Here is a 15,006-nt window from a genome sequence, read left to right as displayed (position 1 = left end):
GAGTTAAACAGTTGAGTTTTACCGTTTTCAAATCCATTCAGCTGATCTCCGGGTCTGGCGGTAGAACTTTTAGCATAGCTTAGCATAGATCATTGAATCTGATTAGACCGTTAGCATCTCGCTCAAAAATGACCAAAGAGTTTCGATATTTTTCCTATTTAAAACTTGACTCTTCTGTAGTTACAACGTGTACTAAGACTGACGGAAAATGAAAAATTCCGATATGGCTAAGAACTATACTCTCATTCCTGCGTAATAATCAAGGAACTTTGTGCTGTGGCATGGGTGCAGCGGCGCAATAATATTACAAAGCGCCTGAAAATAGTCCCAAGCGCGCTCCCTGTGCAAGCAGGTTGTCACGTTGGTTATGTTGACGAAAGTTAGCCTATTTTCAGGCGCTGCATAATATCATTGCGCTTGCTGAACCCATACGGCAGCAAAGTTCCTTGATTATTATGTAGGAATGAGAGTATAGTTCCTAGTCATATCAGCCTGGAAAACTTTTCATTTCCCATCTGTTTTAGTACACGATGTAACTAGAGAAAAGTCAAGTTTTAAATGGGAAAAATATCGAAACTCTTTGGTCATTTTTGAGCGAGATGCTAACGGTCTAATCAGATTCAATTATCTATGCTAAGCTATGCTAAAAGTTTTACCGCCAGATCCGGAGATCGGCTAAATGGATTCGAAAACGGTAAAACTCAATTGTTTAACTCTAGGGGAGTTGGAAAATGAGCCTTTTTCAAAAAAAAGTAGAGTGTTCCTTTAAATTGATCAAAAGTGACAGTAAAGATATTTATAATGTTAAAAAAGATTATTTTTAACTTTCTATTCATCAAATAATCCTGAAATAATAATGATATCCTGAGATAATAATCATAAATGTTTCTTGAACATCATATTAGAATGATTTCTGAAGGATCATGTGACTCTGAAAGTAAACACTGGAGAAGGGATGCTGAAAGTTCAGCTTTGCATCACATAAATAAATTGCATAATCAAATAGAAAACAGTTATTTTAATATTAATATTGTTGTTTTTTTTAATCAAATAAATGCAGCCTTGGTGAGCAGAAGAGACTTCTTAAAAACAAAAACAAAATCTTACAGATCAAAAACTTTTGAGCACTGTACTTTTCAGCAGTGTATATATATATATATATATATATATATATATATATATATATATATATATATATATATATATATATATATATATATATATATATATATATATATATATATATATATATATATATATATATATATATACACACACACACACACACACATTTCCTCATTAATTTATATATTTCTTCTTTTCAATTTTGGGTGAAACATGTACAGTATGATATTAGTGTATTACATTAATAGTGAAATTTACCCATAGCAATTCCCTGTGCGTGGGAGAGAAAAAAATGACAGATTCAAATACATTTTCTCTCTCCTACAGAAAATGGACAAAAACAAAGATGGAGTTGTAACATTGGAGGAGTTTGTGCTTGCCTGTCAGGAGGTATGTTCACATTACTTACATCTGCCTTAGTCTTATGGTGAATTAAGAACCATAAGAATTGTTTATGACTTAAAATAGCGTTACTCACATAGTCTTATGTTTACAGAGGCTGATTGTTTGTTTCAGTAATTTCTGTCAGATAGAAAGGTATTTGTATGCATAGTATTGAAAAATATATTGTTTTATCACGTGAAAAAGCCACGTGACAGAATGCGATCCAGTTTCACTGAAAAGATGATGCTGCCTCAGTGTGGTCAAACAGATGAACTACATCTAAAAGCTTCTCTTTTTCTCACCAGGACGAAAATATGATGAGATCCATGCAGCTCTTTGAAAATGTGATGTAGAGAATATCAACCAAAAGAAGAACAGAACAAAACAGAGAGCGGGAAAAATAAAGCAAGAGGGATTTTATGTTTAAATGTGTTATGTTTCACTGGACTGCGTTCTGGGGGGATATTATGGCCTGAGGGAAGAGAGTCTGTAGGGTTCGTTTTTCTCTCTCTATTCAAACCTTGTAACATATTTAATGTTGTCTTTTGCTGGTGTTTCGGGAAACTATCAGCCCAGAATCAATCTTGATCCAGCCACAGAAGACTAAATATGTTTGAAAGGCATTGTGTGATGCCTGGCTAGTGGATGGTGGTGATCAACACCCTTCTTCCCTGTGAAAAACGAACCTTTTTCGTTTGCTTGACCCTAGAGCTCAGGACTCTTGGTGTACTGGAACTGCAAATACAGCCTCCTTTGCTTGCTTTCTTGCCAAAAGAGCTTGCATGATAAAAACCAGTAGGTATGTTCCTTTTGAGTTGCTTGAAAGTAATCTTTATGATTTATCTATGATATAGGGTTTGGGGAATACTTAATAGGATGTTGATTTTGTGTCTTGTGTTGTCAGCGCTGTCTGTATGTTAGTAATTGCTATTTCCAGTCCACCCACTTATGTCTATCTGTCTCAGTACTTTCCAAGCCCATTTGTCCACCAGATCATAGTGAATAAGGTGGGACGGAAGTTAAAAGTGTTTGTGTCTATGTATAGGAGTGTGTGAGGTGTACTTAAGAGACTACAAAATCACAACTGACAATCTAGTCTCCGGATACCCTTCTGTTCCCCAATACCTTCAGTAAGGACAAAACAGTATTTCTAAGAGTAGAGAACAAAAATCCAGATAAATGACATAAAATAAAAGGAAAAAATATTTATATAGAAGTCAAGTGGTCAGGTTGAGTCATAAGAAATATAAGCTATGTATATAATCGCAAGTATGAAGGAATGTCCAGTGATGCAAATACAAACTGTGAAAACGAAATATCAGAAATAAGCTGTGCAATTCAAATCTCAGTCAAAACTGATTAAAAATGTTTGTGGAATAACATTCATCTGTGTTTATTATCATACTACTATAAAAAATGTTGGGTTATTTTTTAACTTGAAGGGATAGTTCACCCAAAAATGAAAATTAGCCCATGATACTCACCCTCAAGCCATAGGTGTATATGACATTCGAATCAGACGAATACCACCGAGTTATATGGGACCCAGGAATAGACTTTAGTCCACTGTAGTGGACATTATATTTTAGGGAATTTCTCTGACATCATACATGTCACATGTCACAGGCTGGATGTCCTGTAAAGAGCACATTCGAGGATTTGCAGAGATACCAAATGTTTCATTAGGACAACAACTTCTACTTGGTCTTTAAAAATGGCTGACATTATTGTTTAGCACTCTTATGGAAATATGATAATATTTTGTAATTATAATTTAAATCAGATTAATAATCAACATCTCAGGAAAATGTTATGGGGTTTCTCATCAAAATATGACTTTCTGTTACAAAACAGTGCATTGATTTCATATATGTCCACTGTAGTGGACGCCAAGACTTAAATCATGTTTATCAGGCATTTTGGAGTGAATAGAAAAGAAATTACATATCAATATTCCTATGAAATATTAGATATTATTATGAAAATGTTGCCAATTATTACTCCCATTATTACACTTCTATTTTCATTACGTTGTTGCACCAAGAACACATGAATATGCAAATTAGATGTAGTGTATAGATACATTGTATTGAATGGGAAAATCCAAGTGTGGCCATTTTACCCACATATTGCATAAAGTAAAATGGTATATCAATGCATTTCATTATATCTTTCATAACATAGTTCAGAATCATCTTTAAACAAAGTTTGTTTAAAAAAAATCCAGAAACCTAAAAATTGATTGGTGAATTAAAAATAAATCCCATTGTTTTTTGCAATTTCATGTCATTTTATTTTGTAAACAACCTGGTGTCAACTACAGAGGACATATCATTTTTAAAAATGTTTTTGTTTCTTATGCTCTAAACAACATAGTGACATGAAAAAATACTAAAAAAAAACTTTTTTTTCTGGGTCCCAGGTGGATATTAAAAAAATGTCCTGTCTCTTCCAAACTTTATAACGGCAGTGAATGGAGGATGAGATTTTGAAGCCCCCAAAAAGTGCATCCATCCATCACAAAAGTAATCCATACGACTCCAGGGGTTAATAAAGGCATTCTGAAGCAAAGTAATGCGTTTGTGTAAGAAAGATTTCCATATTTAAAACTTTATAAACAAAAATAACTAGCTTCCGACAGATGGTCGTACTCATCAATTTACGGCGAAAGAGTAAAAGGGTTAGTTCACCAAAAAATGCTGTCATTAATTACTTACCCTCATGTCGTTCGACACCCGTAAGACCTCCGTTCATCTTCGGAACACAAATGAAGATATTTTAGTTGAAATCCGATCGCTCAGAAAGGCCTCCATTGGCACAATGCACTGTACACTCTCAAGACCCATAAAAGGTACAAAGTCCATCTCACTACAGTGGTTCTACAATAGCTTTATGAAGCGACGAGAATAGTTTTTGTGCGCAAAAAAAACCCTAAATAACGACTTATATATAGTGATGACCGATTTCAAAACACTGCATCATGAAGCTTCGAAGCGAATCAGCGAGTAGAATCATGATTCGGATCGCGTGTCAAACCGCCAAACTGCTGAAATCACGTGACTTTGGCACTCCAAACCGCTGAATTAATTGATTTATATGTAAGTTCAATTAAAATATATTTATTATTTATTTTATTGTCATCTCACACATGGATCTGCATTCAATTAATTAGCATCAAACAAACAATATCATTTTTTAAAGATTACTTATTAAACGAAAAGATGATTGCACAACCACCAAATAGGTGGCGATGTGCACTAAGTAGGTTATGTAAATCGCCATTAAACAAAAGAAGAAGAGGAAGTAGAATGGCGCGCTTTTTCTTAGCGTCTGTTTCCATGGTGAATCATCGATTCGTTGCTCTGTTGAGAATGCCTTGTGTGTTTAACCGGGAACATACTCTGAGTTGTCCTCCGGGACTCGTTTTTGGAACCAGCATACCTTGAGTAAGCGAGGTTTGGGTTAATTAACCGAGAGTTCAAGGTATATGTAACGGTAAGTTAACCTTGCTTTCTGGAATACCCCCCTGCTCCGGAGCAGGTTATGTTCAGAGAGTGAGTTGCTATGGTTACTTACATCCCCTGAAAGTTGCCTCCTTTTTTGGAACCGAAAATTGAGGTTATCTGCTTACTCTTAAACATACCCGGGTATGTCACATAACCTGCTTTCTGGAATACCCCCCTGGAGGGCATGAATGGCATCCCTTTCTAGTTCTCTTCCTCATTATAATTATTATTAGTTAAAAAACTGGATTATGAGGTCTCAAATTCATTAATACCCAGTTTCACATGGGCTTTCACAGACAGGTCTTAGATTAAACCAGGATTAGGCCTTAGATCAATTAGGACATTTAATGTCCTATTCAAACTACATAATTTTGTATTCATCTGTTTGTTAATTGGTAATATCACATCCAATTCTAATCTTTACCACACCTAAAAAAAAAAATAATAATACAATAGGCTGTAATAGGAGCAAATCCTCCCAGAACAATTTTGAATAGAAAAGGGTCAAATAAATGTTTGGGAGTGTTAAATTTAAATCTTTCTGAGACATGCTTAGTCGGAAAAATCTAATTCTCAACAGTACATATCATCACCATGATTCTCTGTCCACGGAGTTCATTCATTGGCTGGACTGGAGGACTGTCCCATTATGGGCGTGATTTACTCAACGTGGGTAGTGTGTCCATCCCGACCCGCACCGAGCGCGCAGCACAGTTCAGCTACGAACACACACATACATAGTCTACAGAGATGGAGCTCGAACAAATGGGTCCCCAAACCTTCCTGTACGGTATGTACTACATTAAATACTTAACTTGATTCGTTTGGTGTCATATCACACGTATAGTACGTAAACGTGGCAGTGTGCACGTAAGTTAAGCATACAGGATGGCGTAGTGTGGAAGCTTGCCAGCTAACCTAAGTTATCTGATCCGACTCAAAATGCTTAAAAGCACATGTTGATGTTTTAACTGGTGTAACTACGGTGCGTTGTCTTTCTTAAATGCCTCGATGTGGAGTGACAAACTAGCTCACGTGTACAACATGAATTCGCTTTAGCTACTCGATTAGCACAAGATTATATCTCATAGGGTAGTTCCGACAACCTTTATTATCAAACTTTTAATATCAAAATCGATATAAACGTCTGAATTAAATGTATTTAAAACAACGAGAACGAAACCTTCACAGTTCTCCCTGCACGCGCTCTTTAAACACGTGTCGTGCAATGGCGCTCCAAAATGGCGTCACCGTACTACACGTGTTAGATGAGACAATTAGCATTAAGCATATTAATTTCGCTTACTATCTTGCAACTGAAAATTGTATTCTTCGTTATATACAATAAGTTTAATGTACTGTTTTTCGTGTGTTTTCCTAACAAACATACCCTGGTTAGACCTATTTTCTCAAATTATACCAGTGCTAACGGTATTAGAAATTATTGGTACCAATGGTCTCTATTATCTACTTAAATTTAAGATTGAAGCTTTAAGCTTGTCTGCATTGTCAGGTCTTGATATTAACGTTTCAACACGAAAGAGCATCCCACAAGCATCGCCACGTGGAGTTCCTTGCTTCTACGTAAAGTTAGTCATGTATCATATAAAGCCGGTGTAGCGTTCCATGCTGTGAAATGGCGGCTAGAAATAAGTGCGATATACGAATCGTTCTTTGGAGTTGGACCATTTCAACTGATATACCGTTATTCACAAACCGTGCGGAATGATTCGTTCACGAATCGAGTTTAATCAGACCGAGCGATTCTCTTTCTCTGACTGATTCATTAAACCAAGAACAAGGGACCACGTGTCGACGTAAATTAATCACTGCATGGGTTTTGAGAGTTGTCATGAAAAATCTGGTCTCCCCAAACTGTCAGTTAATAATTACCCTAGTATATACGAATGATATTAATTTTAAATGTGCATAGCTTACCATATAATACGTACAAAAACACACTGGTGCATAATAGAACCAGCATTTATTACACTTTAACAGTTAATTAATAAATAATTATAATAGCATATTAAGTGAATAATTGAACATTTTGTTTTATTTATAAAGGAAATATTTGGACATTTAACACAATTACATTAAAGATTATTTAGAATATATGGTATGTTCAAATAAGCTCTCAGGCTTATCTGTATGCTATGCTAGTATATAAACTAACTAATACTGACACAAATAGTCATTATAACACAGTTGAAACAGCATTTATCATAACATGATCATAACAGGCGCTCGAGAGTACCTATTAAAAGCAATTTGAACCAATGGGATTGCTTGGGTTTCAAAAGGAGACTGATTTCAGTGGGGACCCAATTTTTCACTACACCGGTTCTCTGAAGTTGGTTACACTACAAAAGATGTCGTCTTGTCTTTTTAATTTTAAATAAACTTTGTTTGTTGTTACAGGTTGTGAACTCAAGGCAGGCAAGGATGTCAGTTTTAACCCAGAGGATGATGATTTTGATCATCAGTTATCTGTCAGAATGGTATGTCGCATTTGCTGTCAGACCTCTCCGGGGTTGTTTTAAAGGGTCCTCAAAGTTTGGTTAACATTTAAATGTCATGCATAAGGCATTTGTTCCTCTTCCTGCAGGCCTGCGTCGATCCCACAACAAAAGATGAACTGAACGTTGTGGAGATTGAAGGGCACGATTCAGAGGGTCAGAAGGTCAAAGCAGTCCTGGCCACACTCAAGCCTTCCACCCTCCCCAGTGTAAGCAGAATCAGTCACCGCCGCTGTCGTTTCACACATCGGTTTAGGAATTGCTCTGGTTGATTTTAACTAAAGATGTGTTTGTATCTCAGGTGTGTTTGGGTGGGTTTGAGATCACTCCACCTGTCGTGTTCCGTCTACGCTCTGGTTCCGGTCCAGTTCACATTAGTGGACAGCATCTCGTCAGTGAGTACTTGATAATACTTGAGGAGGTCTTATTATTTGCTTTTGTCTCGGATAAACGCAAGGAAAACTGCTTCCGGAATCATCAGTAAATTTCTTTTTGGAATCTTTCTTTTAGTCATGGGAGGAGACCAGTCCTTTGATGAAGAGGAGGAGGAGGAGGAAGAAGAGGAGACATTGACAACAGCTAAAAAGAGGCCAGCGTCATTGACTCCAAAGCCTTCTGTAAGTTCTCAAATTAATTTATAGGATTCATTATGATATTTAATTTTGTGGCTCATTTTTAATTAACTTTCATAGAAAAAAATGAAGTTGGATGAAGAGGATGATGATGACGACGATGAGTAAGTGTTGCCATCTTAAGTGTTTAAGAAATAGCAGCTATTTTTTTAATTAATAAAATTACATTTCCATTTTACCTTCCAGGGATGATGATGATGAAGAAGATGATGATGATGACGACGACGAAGAGGACGAAAGTGTAGAAGAGTCACCTGTAAAGGTTAGAGGAGTTACTCATGCCCCTCAAATCTTTTATAGAATGTCTAAAAAAGTAGGGCTGGGTGAAAAATATCGATTTCTCGATTTTAATCGATTCTCACTTTTACAAAACCATATCGATTCTTAAATCCCAAGAATCGATTAGTCATCCTGTTTTCCGGTAATGAATGAAATAAACATTGTAGCGCACCTCCCATCCTATAAATCGCGTTAATCTTTGTGCTTTATTACTATTAAAAAATAAAGTTTATATAATAAAGTTATATAAAACAAAGTCTCAGATTTCAAATTAGGTCTCTTTTTTTACGAAATTCAAAAGCATAAATACAGCTCGAGAACCGGCAGCGTGTAATGCACATGAAAGGATCTTCTCTTCCGCTTTAATACCAGTTACAGCACGAAATGAATAAGCATCTGAAAGTGTGTTAAAAGATACAGGGTAACTTACTGAAATTCGTATCATGTCACATGGAATAGCTCAAGTTTCAACCGCAGAAAGACGAAAGTAAAATGGCTAATAAGTAAACAATCATGTAACGTCACATTTACCCCAGAAAAACCATATCGATTGTCCATAAACTTGTTAGTAAGCTTTAATCAGCTAGAAAAAATAACTTAAGAGAGGAGCATTTTGATAATTATATGCACCACATTACATTCTTAATTAAGTCATTTTTAATGTTCTTCAATTTAATCCATGTATGTAGCCTATGTATAAATCTGGCAAGTTTTTATGACAGCCAAATGTTTATATTTAAAAAAAACTAATTGGAGTATAAATATGATTATGTAATTTAAGTGTTTGTATACAAATCAGTTGATTTTTTTTTTTTTACCTTCAATATTAGTAGGCTAATGTAGTACAACTGACTCCCATAGTTTACAACATAGTTCAGAGATTTGTTTTCCTTGAGAAAATTGGCCATGTATTGAACCTGATATATATCTAAAGTTCGAATCGAAAGCTTGTGAATCGAAATCGAATCGAATTGTGAAATTTGTGTCAATACCCAGCCCTACTAAAAAGTGTGATCAGGAATGCTTATTTAATATTTTTTTTTCTTCATTGCTCTGTCAGGAAAAGAAGACCCCATCCAAACCACAGACCCCTGCACAGAATGGAAAAGGACCCAAGCCCAATACACCTGCTAAACAGGTTAGCATCTCCCTCTTTCTCCTCCAGAAATTTGTTGAAGTCTCTAGGTTTCTCTCGGATCTCACTGATTTGATGATATGCTCTCACAGCTCAAGACTCCAGAAAAGAACAACAAGGGTGACAAGAAAGTCCAGTCACCCAAAACGCCCCAAATTTTCACTGTCCCAGAGATCAAGGCCAAGATGATGGCAAGTGTAGAAAAGGTGTGTTTTCCTTTGCATCCTCTCCAAATAAGTAGTCACAATGAGTTGGTGTGTGTGATAAGAAACCATGGCCATTCCATACCATGGTGAAATACAGTATAGTTGATGAATGGTATGTTTATTTCCATTTGTTTGTAGGGTGTATCACTACCAAAACAACAGCCAAAGTTTGAGAACTTTGTGAAGAACTGCTTCAAAGCCACAGATACAAAGGTATGTGTATTGCTGTTTTCTTTGATTTTTGGGTCAAGCTAATAAGAATTTTCCAAGATATACAGTCAAACTAAAATTTATTGACACGTTCAACTTTTTCCTCACATTATCACAGTTTATTCGCTATAGTTTCGAAAATGGTAAAACATTTTGACAAGAACTCTGTTAAACTGCCAGAACAAATTAATCTTGATAATGTCAGATAACTAAAAGGTAATGGATTACAATCACCCAATCAGCTGTTAAATTTAAGACCATAATTAGATAATACCAATTTGGGTCAACCAGTTACCAAGCAATGCTCAATTTTGTTCAGTCTGTGGTGTAAAAGGTTGCATTAGCAATTAAAGAAACACTTAAGCAAAACATGGTCGGGTCTAAGTGTCTGAATAATTTTGTTCCCAAATTTATTATTTTTACTGGTAGTCCACTGTATGAAGAATTTTTGGGTATATGTCGGTTTATTTTATTTAGCCATTCTCGCTTGCATAAATTATCTAGTGTCCTGCACCCACTAGTAAAAAATTATATCTGGTGTCTGAATTTTATATACATTTATATTTGTTAAATGTTGTTCAAGTCCATTAAAATTCAAATGTTTTTCAGATATTTGTAAAAAATTAAACACAACTGCTTCATTGTTTGCTTTTAGAATTTAGTGCTTTTATAATGATGATGGTAATTCTTTGTAACGCTTGTGCATTGTTCAAATTCACTACCCTTTTATGTTCGGGATGAAGATATCCACTAAATTAAACTGCTGTAAAAATGTATCAGATAATGTTTTTTTTTTGCATAAATCTGTAAATCTATCAACTACTAAATGTAAAAAAAAAAATCCAAGATTTTTACTCTTTAATTGCCAAGTTCATAAATGGTGTCATCAAAAAAACACAAAATTACGTATTTTGTAATATTTTGAAAATAAGTAATTTTGATCAGGACTGAGGTTGATTAACAGATTTATGCAACAACAACAACAAAAATTAAGAAAAAATGTATCTGATACATTTTTACAGTAGTTTAATTTAGTGGATGTTTTCATCCCAAACATAACGAAAGGGTTGTGAATTTGCTCAGTGTATTGAGTTTTTGACAATTTTCAAAGCATTTTCCTAAAATGTGTCTATTAATTTGTCACCAAATATCATTCCACTTGCTGAAACACAAAATTGTGGCCAAATTAAGACTCAACAGCGCACCCCATAGTGGACAAAAACGTCCCCAACATCACATAAGGGTTAAGATTCTAATTAGAGCCCAATCGATTTATCGTTCTGCCGATTTTATCGGCTGATATGAGCCTGTCACAGATATATATCGGCATTTCCGTATATGCCACCGATGTGAACACGCTCACATTGCACGAATATTCACACAAAATTGTGTTAAAATGCCAGTCTTGTCGAGTATCATCGTAAACATAATCGGTTATGTCTTAAGTGAACATAAACATGAAATTTGCCAGTCACCACAAGCGTTTTGGTCATTTTGACAACTTTCATGGCCCACAGAATATCTTGTTGTTTGAATATCTGAACATGCAATATTTCAAATGAAAGAACAGACCCTCTGTTTTATTCTAGCGTCATGCATTCTTTTTTTATCAACACTTGAATGTGGGTAAGTTTCATGAAAAAAAAGCTACATTTTGAGAAAAAAGCTAAGAAAATCCTGACTAACTTGCATACAGATGGGATTCAGAATGAATGTCAAAACATTGATGGAGTAGATCGAGTCCATCCCCAAAGCTTCACAGTCCTATAGCTCATCCTGGGTCGACATTTCACTCAATAACAGTTTTGATTTAAATGTTGTTTAATGTTGACGATTGCGTTATTTTACATATAAATCTGCTTATAAGAGATTGGTCGTTCTTCTTTGCCTGTGTTTTGATCAGATTTTGTTTTCTTGATTTACCGTGAGTAACAGCGCTGCGTTACCCCACATACGCATGACCGGAAAAAGCGGAAGCTGTCAACTGTGGCATAATAAAAGCTCTGCGAAAGGCATCATCAAGCTATGCCTTTGTTTTGAATAAGCGGCCAAAAATTACATATTGTTAAGTATACGGCCGAAGTATACTTTGGGCTTTACTCTATACAGTGAATAATACTTTTTATATCAACACATATTGTTGCATTTTGTCTTGTTATACCCGTTACACCCCATAGGTGCAGACAAAGAATAGTGTAATGTTACTGATACAATTAATTGGAAACCGTCATGAATGAAGGTCTTACCTGTTCTTCTGTTTTCTTTTCTTTTTTTCAAGGTCATTCAGGAGCTCTGGAAGTGGAGACAGAGTGTCAAGTAGAAGAACTGAAACCTTTTTTATTTTGCTTAAATTAAGCTTTTTTTTGCCCATGATTTTACTTTGTTACCTGCAATTTTATGTTTGTTTGTCCCCCCCCCCATACTCCTCAGTTTTACGTCAAATCCGTGCCATTCCTTAAAAATACTTTACTCAGAACATGACCTTTTTCATCTCTGCAATCTGCCCTCTCTTCACCCCTGTGGTGTCATGTCCGTAGAGTGTGGCATTCATTTGGCAGCCTTGTTGCTCAAATGCGATTCTGAGCAGAAGATTTCAACCCTCTAATTTATATGGAGATTTGTTGACTGTACCCCGTCCATGATTTCTTTAAAATGACATGGAAATGTGTGCATGGCATTCTGATTAGAGATGCGACTGAGAAGTTGGTTTATTGAAGTCTTGAAACGCTTGACCTGGTTTGCAATGCATGATTAGTGGGTTTCAGAATGGATGAATTCTAGTATTTCATCAGTTCATGTTATTTGTGATTGTCAATAGCCTGAACATGCTAGAAGAGTGTATTATGTTTGGGATCGATTAGTCAACTGTCAGAAATCCAAATGTCAACAATGTGTTTTTTGTTTTGTTTTTTTTAGTTTATGTCAGTCTGTGCAGCTAAATCTCAACAGAATCAGGACTCTCTATGAATCTTTGACTACAGTTCAGATGTGGTTCTCGTTCACCTTTTTTGACTTATTTAAATCTGTTTAAATGCAAATAAAGTTTATATTTCACAGGTTTAAACCCACCTTCTGTACATGTGTTGTTTTTTTTGGACCATAAACAGAAGTGCAGTAAATGTTTTATTGTATTTAATGTGGCTCATGAAATTGCTCTAGTAGTCATGGTTGTTTTGCTGGGGGGTTTTTTCCGAATATTTGTTCTATGCTTGTCCGCCTTTTTTTTTTCTCTCGTCACACTCATCACTTTCTTTTCGATGCACCAATACTATTGAATGAATGAACCCGTGATAGCGGCTTAGGCTAATGAATATATATGACTTTCTCAGTTTGTGTAAATTCACTGGGGTTCAGCGTGTTTTTTTTGTTTTTTTCTCCTTGATTTACCCTGAAAGAATGGAAGTGAGATGTGACCACATGCCCCATAAGTGGGGTACATTGTAACGACCAAATGACAGCTTAAAATGTAATTTAATCAAAAAAATATACAAGGAAAAAATTAAATATTTTGTTAATAAAATACAATTATTAACTTGTCATAAAAATAGTGCCATTTTTTAATTAAAAATAAACAAAACCTCAAAATACAGCATAGTTCAAAACACAATATGAATTTCTGAACATTGACTCTTTATTGTGTCTTTATTCACTTTTTTTCTCATGGTTTCGCACTAGAATTCATAAAAGTATAGAATATAATAGGGGCTAATTGTAACGCAGTGTTACAACCATAGGTTACAACACAGCCCACCTGTGCAACTGGGATTTAAACCTGGATAGTGTCTCTTTGCTGGTTAGATCAGCATTAAAGAACTATCTCAACTCTTAATAAAACAGATATAAGATTACAATAATATCAGGTTTTATGCATTTTAGATAAACACAAAAAAACCCTGAAATAACTTAAGTAAGAAATGTACTTTTGCTATGGTTAAATAAATGTTCTGTGATGTCTTCCAAAGATGTTTACATTTTTGCACAATTTTTCTCTGTATGCTGTTGATATGGCAACTAGAAAATAGGCCTACACTAAGTTTCGTCATCCTGCCATGTGTGGAAAGTTTTAAACCATGTGTGTTACAACTAGCCCCGCGTTTAGGTTGTTCCCCGCTCACCTAATATATTTTTGCCATCTCCCGGAAACAAGTTTTTGCAGGTTGTGATGTCTGTAATGTATTGTCTTAATTCACCGCGCTGAAACAAATATATGCATATTATTTTACGAATATAGGTTTTCTTTCAATTTGCCTGTTTAAACCATTACCACCATTTAAACTAGTCTCTGTTTGAATAACGATTCGTCAATTGTAAAGAGTTACCTCAGGAAGCGTCGAGCCATTGACGTCGCTTTGATTTCGCGCATAAAATTTGTAGTTCGTGTCATGTCTTGCATACAGAAACGTTTCGCCTGTTTTCAAGATTTTCATTTCTACCTGGTTATTATTTTTAATATGCACAAAGTTATAAAACCGTCACGAGTTAAGTTTAAGGTTTGCCATTTTGGCAGACATGGTTTGCAGTTGTCAAGTTAGGTTGTTTTAATGTATTTTTGTTAAATATAGCTTTATTATTATTATACGTTTAATTCAGGGAGGCAGTTCCTCCGCCTCAAAAAAAAAAAAAAAAGAAATATGAGAAAATAATCCTTATAACAAAAAATGTTGCAAATATTAAAAAAAAAACCCCAAAAATTCTAAATTCTGTCAGGATTTAGTCACTCTCAAGCTGTTCCAAACCTGTATACATTGCTTTGTTCTGCTGAACACAAAGAAAGATATTTGGAAGAATGTTTTTTATTGTAACCAATCAGATTTAGGCAGCCAATTTTGGGTGAACTATCCCTTTAATGGGAAAATTATTAAAAATGTAAAAAAAAGTACAGCTCAGACAAATACATATCACTGCTTTATGTCACCAAAATCAAACTTGAAATGTCCAGAAAACATGATGACTGTTTATTTTTTATTTTTAGAGAGCGATCAGCTTAGTGAATTTAAAGATAGTGACCAG

General features: G+C 35.1%; 2 protein-coding genes across 4 annotated transcripts in view; both read left to right on the top strand.

The window, feature by feature from the left end:
* The window catches only part of kcnip1b (Kv channel interacting protein 1 b), a 64,113-nt gene extending 61,220 nt beyond the window's left edge, over positions 1 to 2,893 (top strand). For all 3 annotated transcript variants that reach the window (XM_079803791.1, XM_079803793.1, XM_079803792.1), the window contains exons 7-8: positions 1,453 to 1,515; positions 1,815 to 2,893. In XM_079803791.1, the coding sequence (XP_079659917.1) occupies positions 1,453 to 1,515; positions 1,815 to 1,862 (111 nt within the window). In that variant the 3' untranslated portion in view covers positions 1,863 to 2,893. The remainder of the gene's footprint in view (positions 1 to 1,452; positions 1,516 to 1,814) is intronic.
* A 2,765-nt stretch (positions 2,894 to 5,658) lies between these two features.
* On the top strand, positions 5,659 to 13,127 carry npm1a (nucleophosmin 1a). Its single transcript, XM_079805294.1, has 11 exons — positions 5,659 to 5,805; positions 7,437 to 7,516; positions 7,624 to 7,743; positions 7,836 to 7,929; positions 8,045 to 8,151; positions 8,227 to 8,270; positions 8,353 to 8,428; positions 9,506 to 9,583; positions 9,673 to 9,786; positions 9,925 to 9,999; positions 12,275 to 13,127. The coding sequence occupies exons 1-11, from the start codon at positions 5,766 to 5,768 to the stop codon at positions 12,314 to 12,316; spliced, it is 870 nt and encodes a 289-aa protein (XP_079661420.1). The 5' UTR covers positions 5,659 to 5,765; the 3' UTR covers positions 12,317 to 13,127.
* Positions 13,128 to 15,006: the final 1,879 nt, after the last annotated feature.

Source organism: Gobio gobio, assembly GCF_949357685.1.
Source record: "Gobio gobio genome assembly, chromosome: 22".
NCBI classification, from domain to species: domain Eukaryota; kingdom Metazoa; phylum Chordata; class Actinopteri; order Cypriniformes; family Gobionidae; genus Gobio; species Gobio gobio.
Note: the sequence above shows the minus strand (reverse complement) of the source record. Positions and strands in the feature narration are given on the sequence as shown.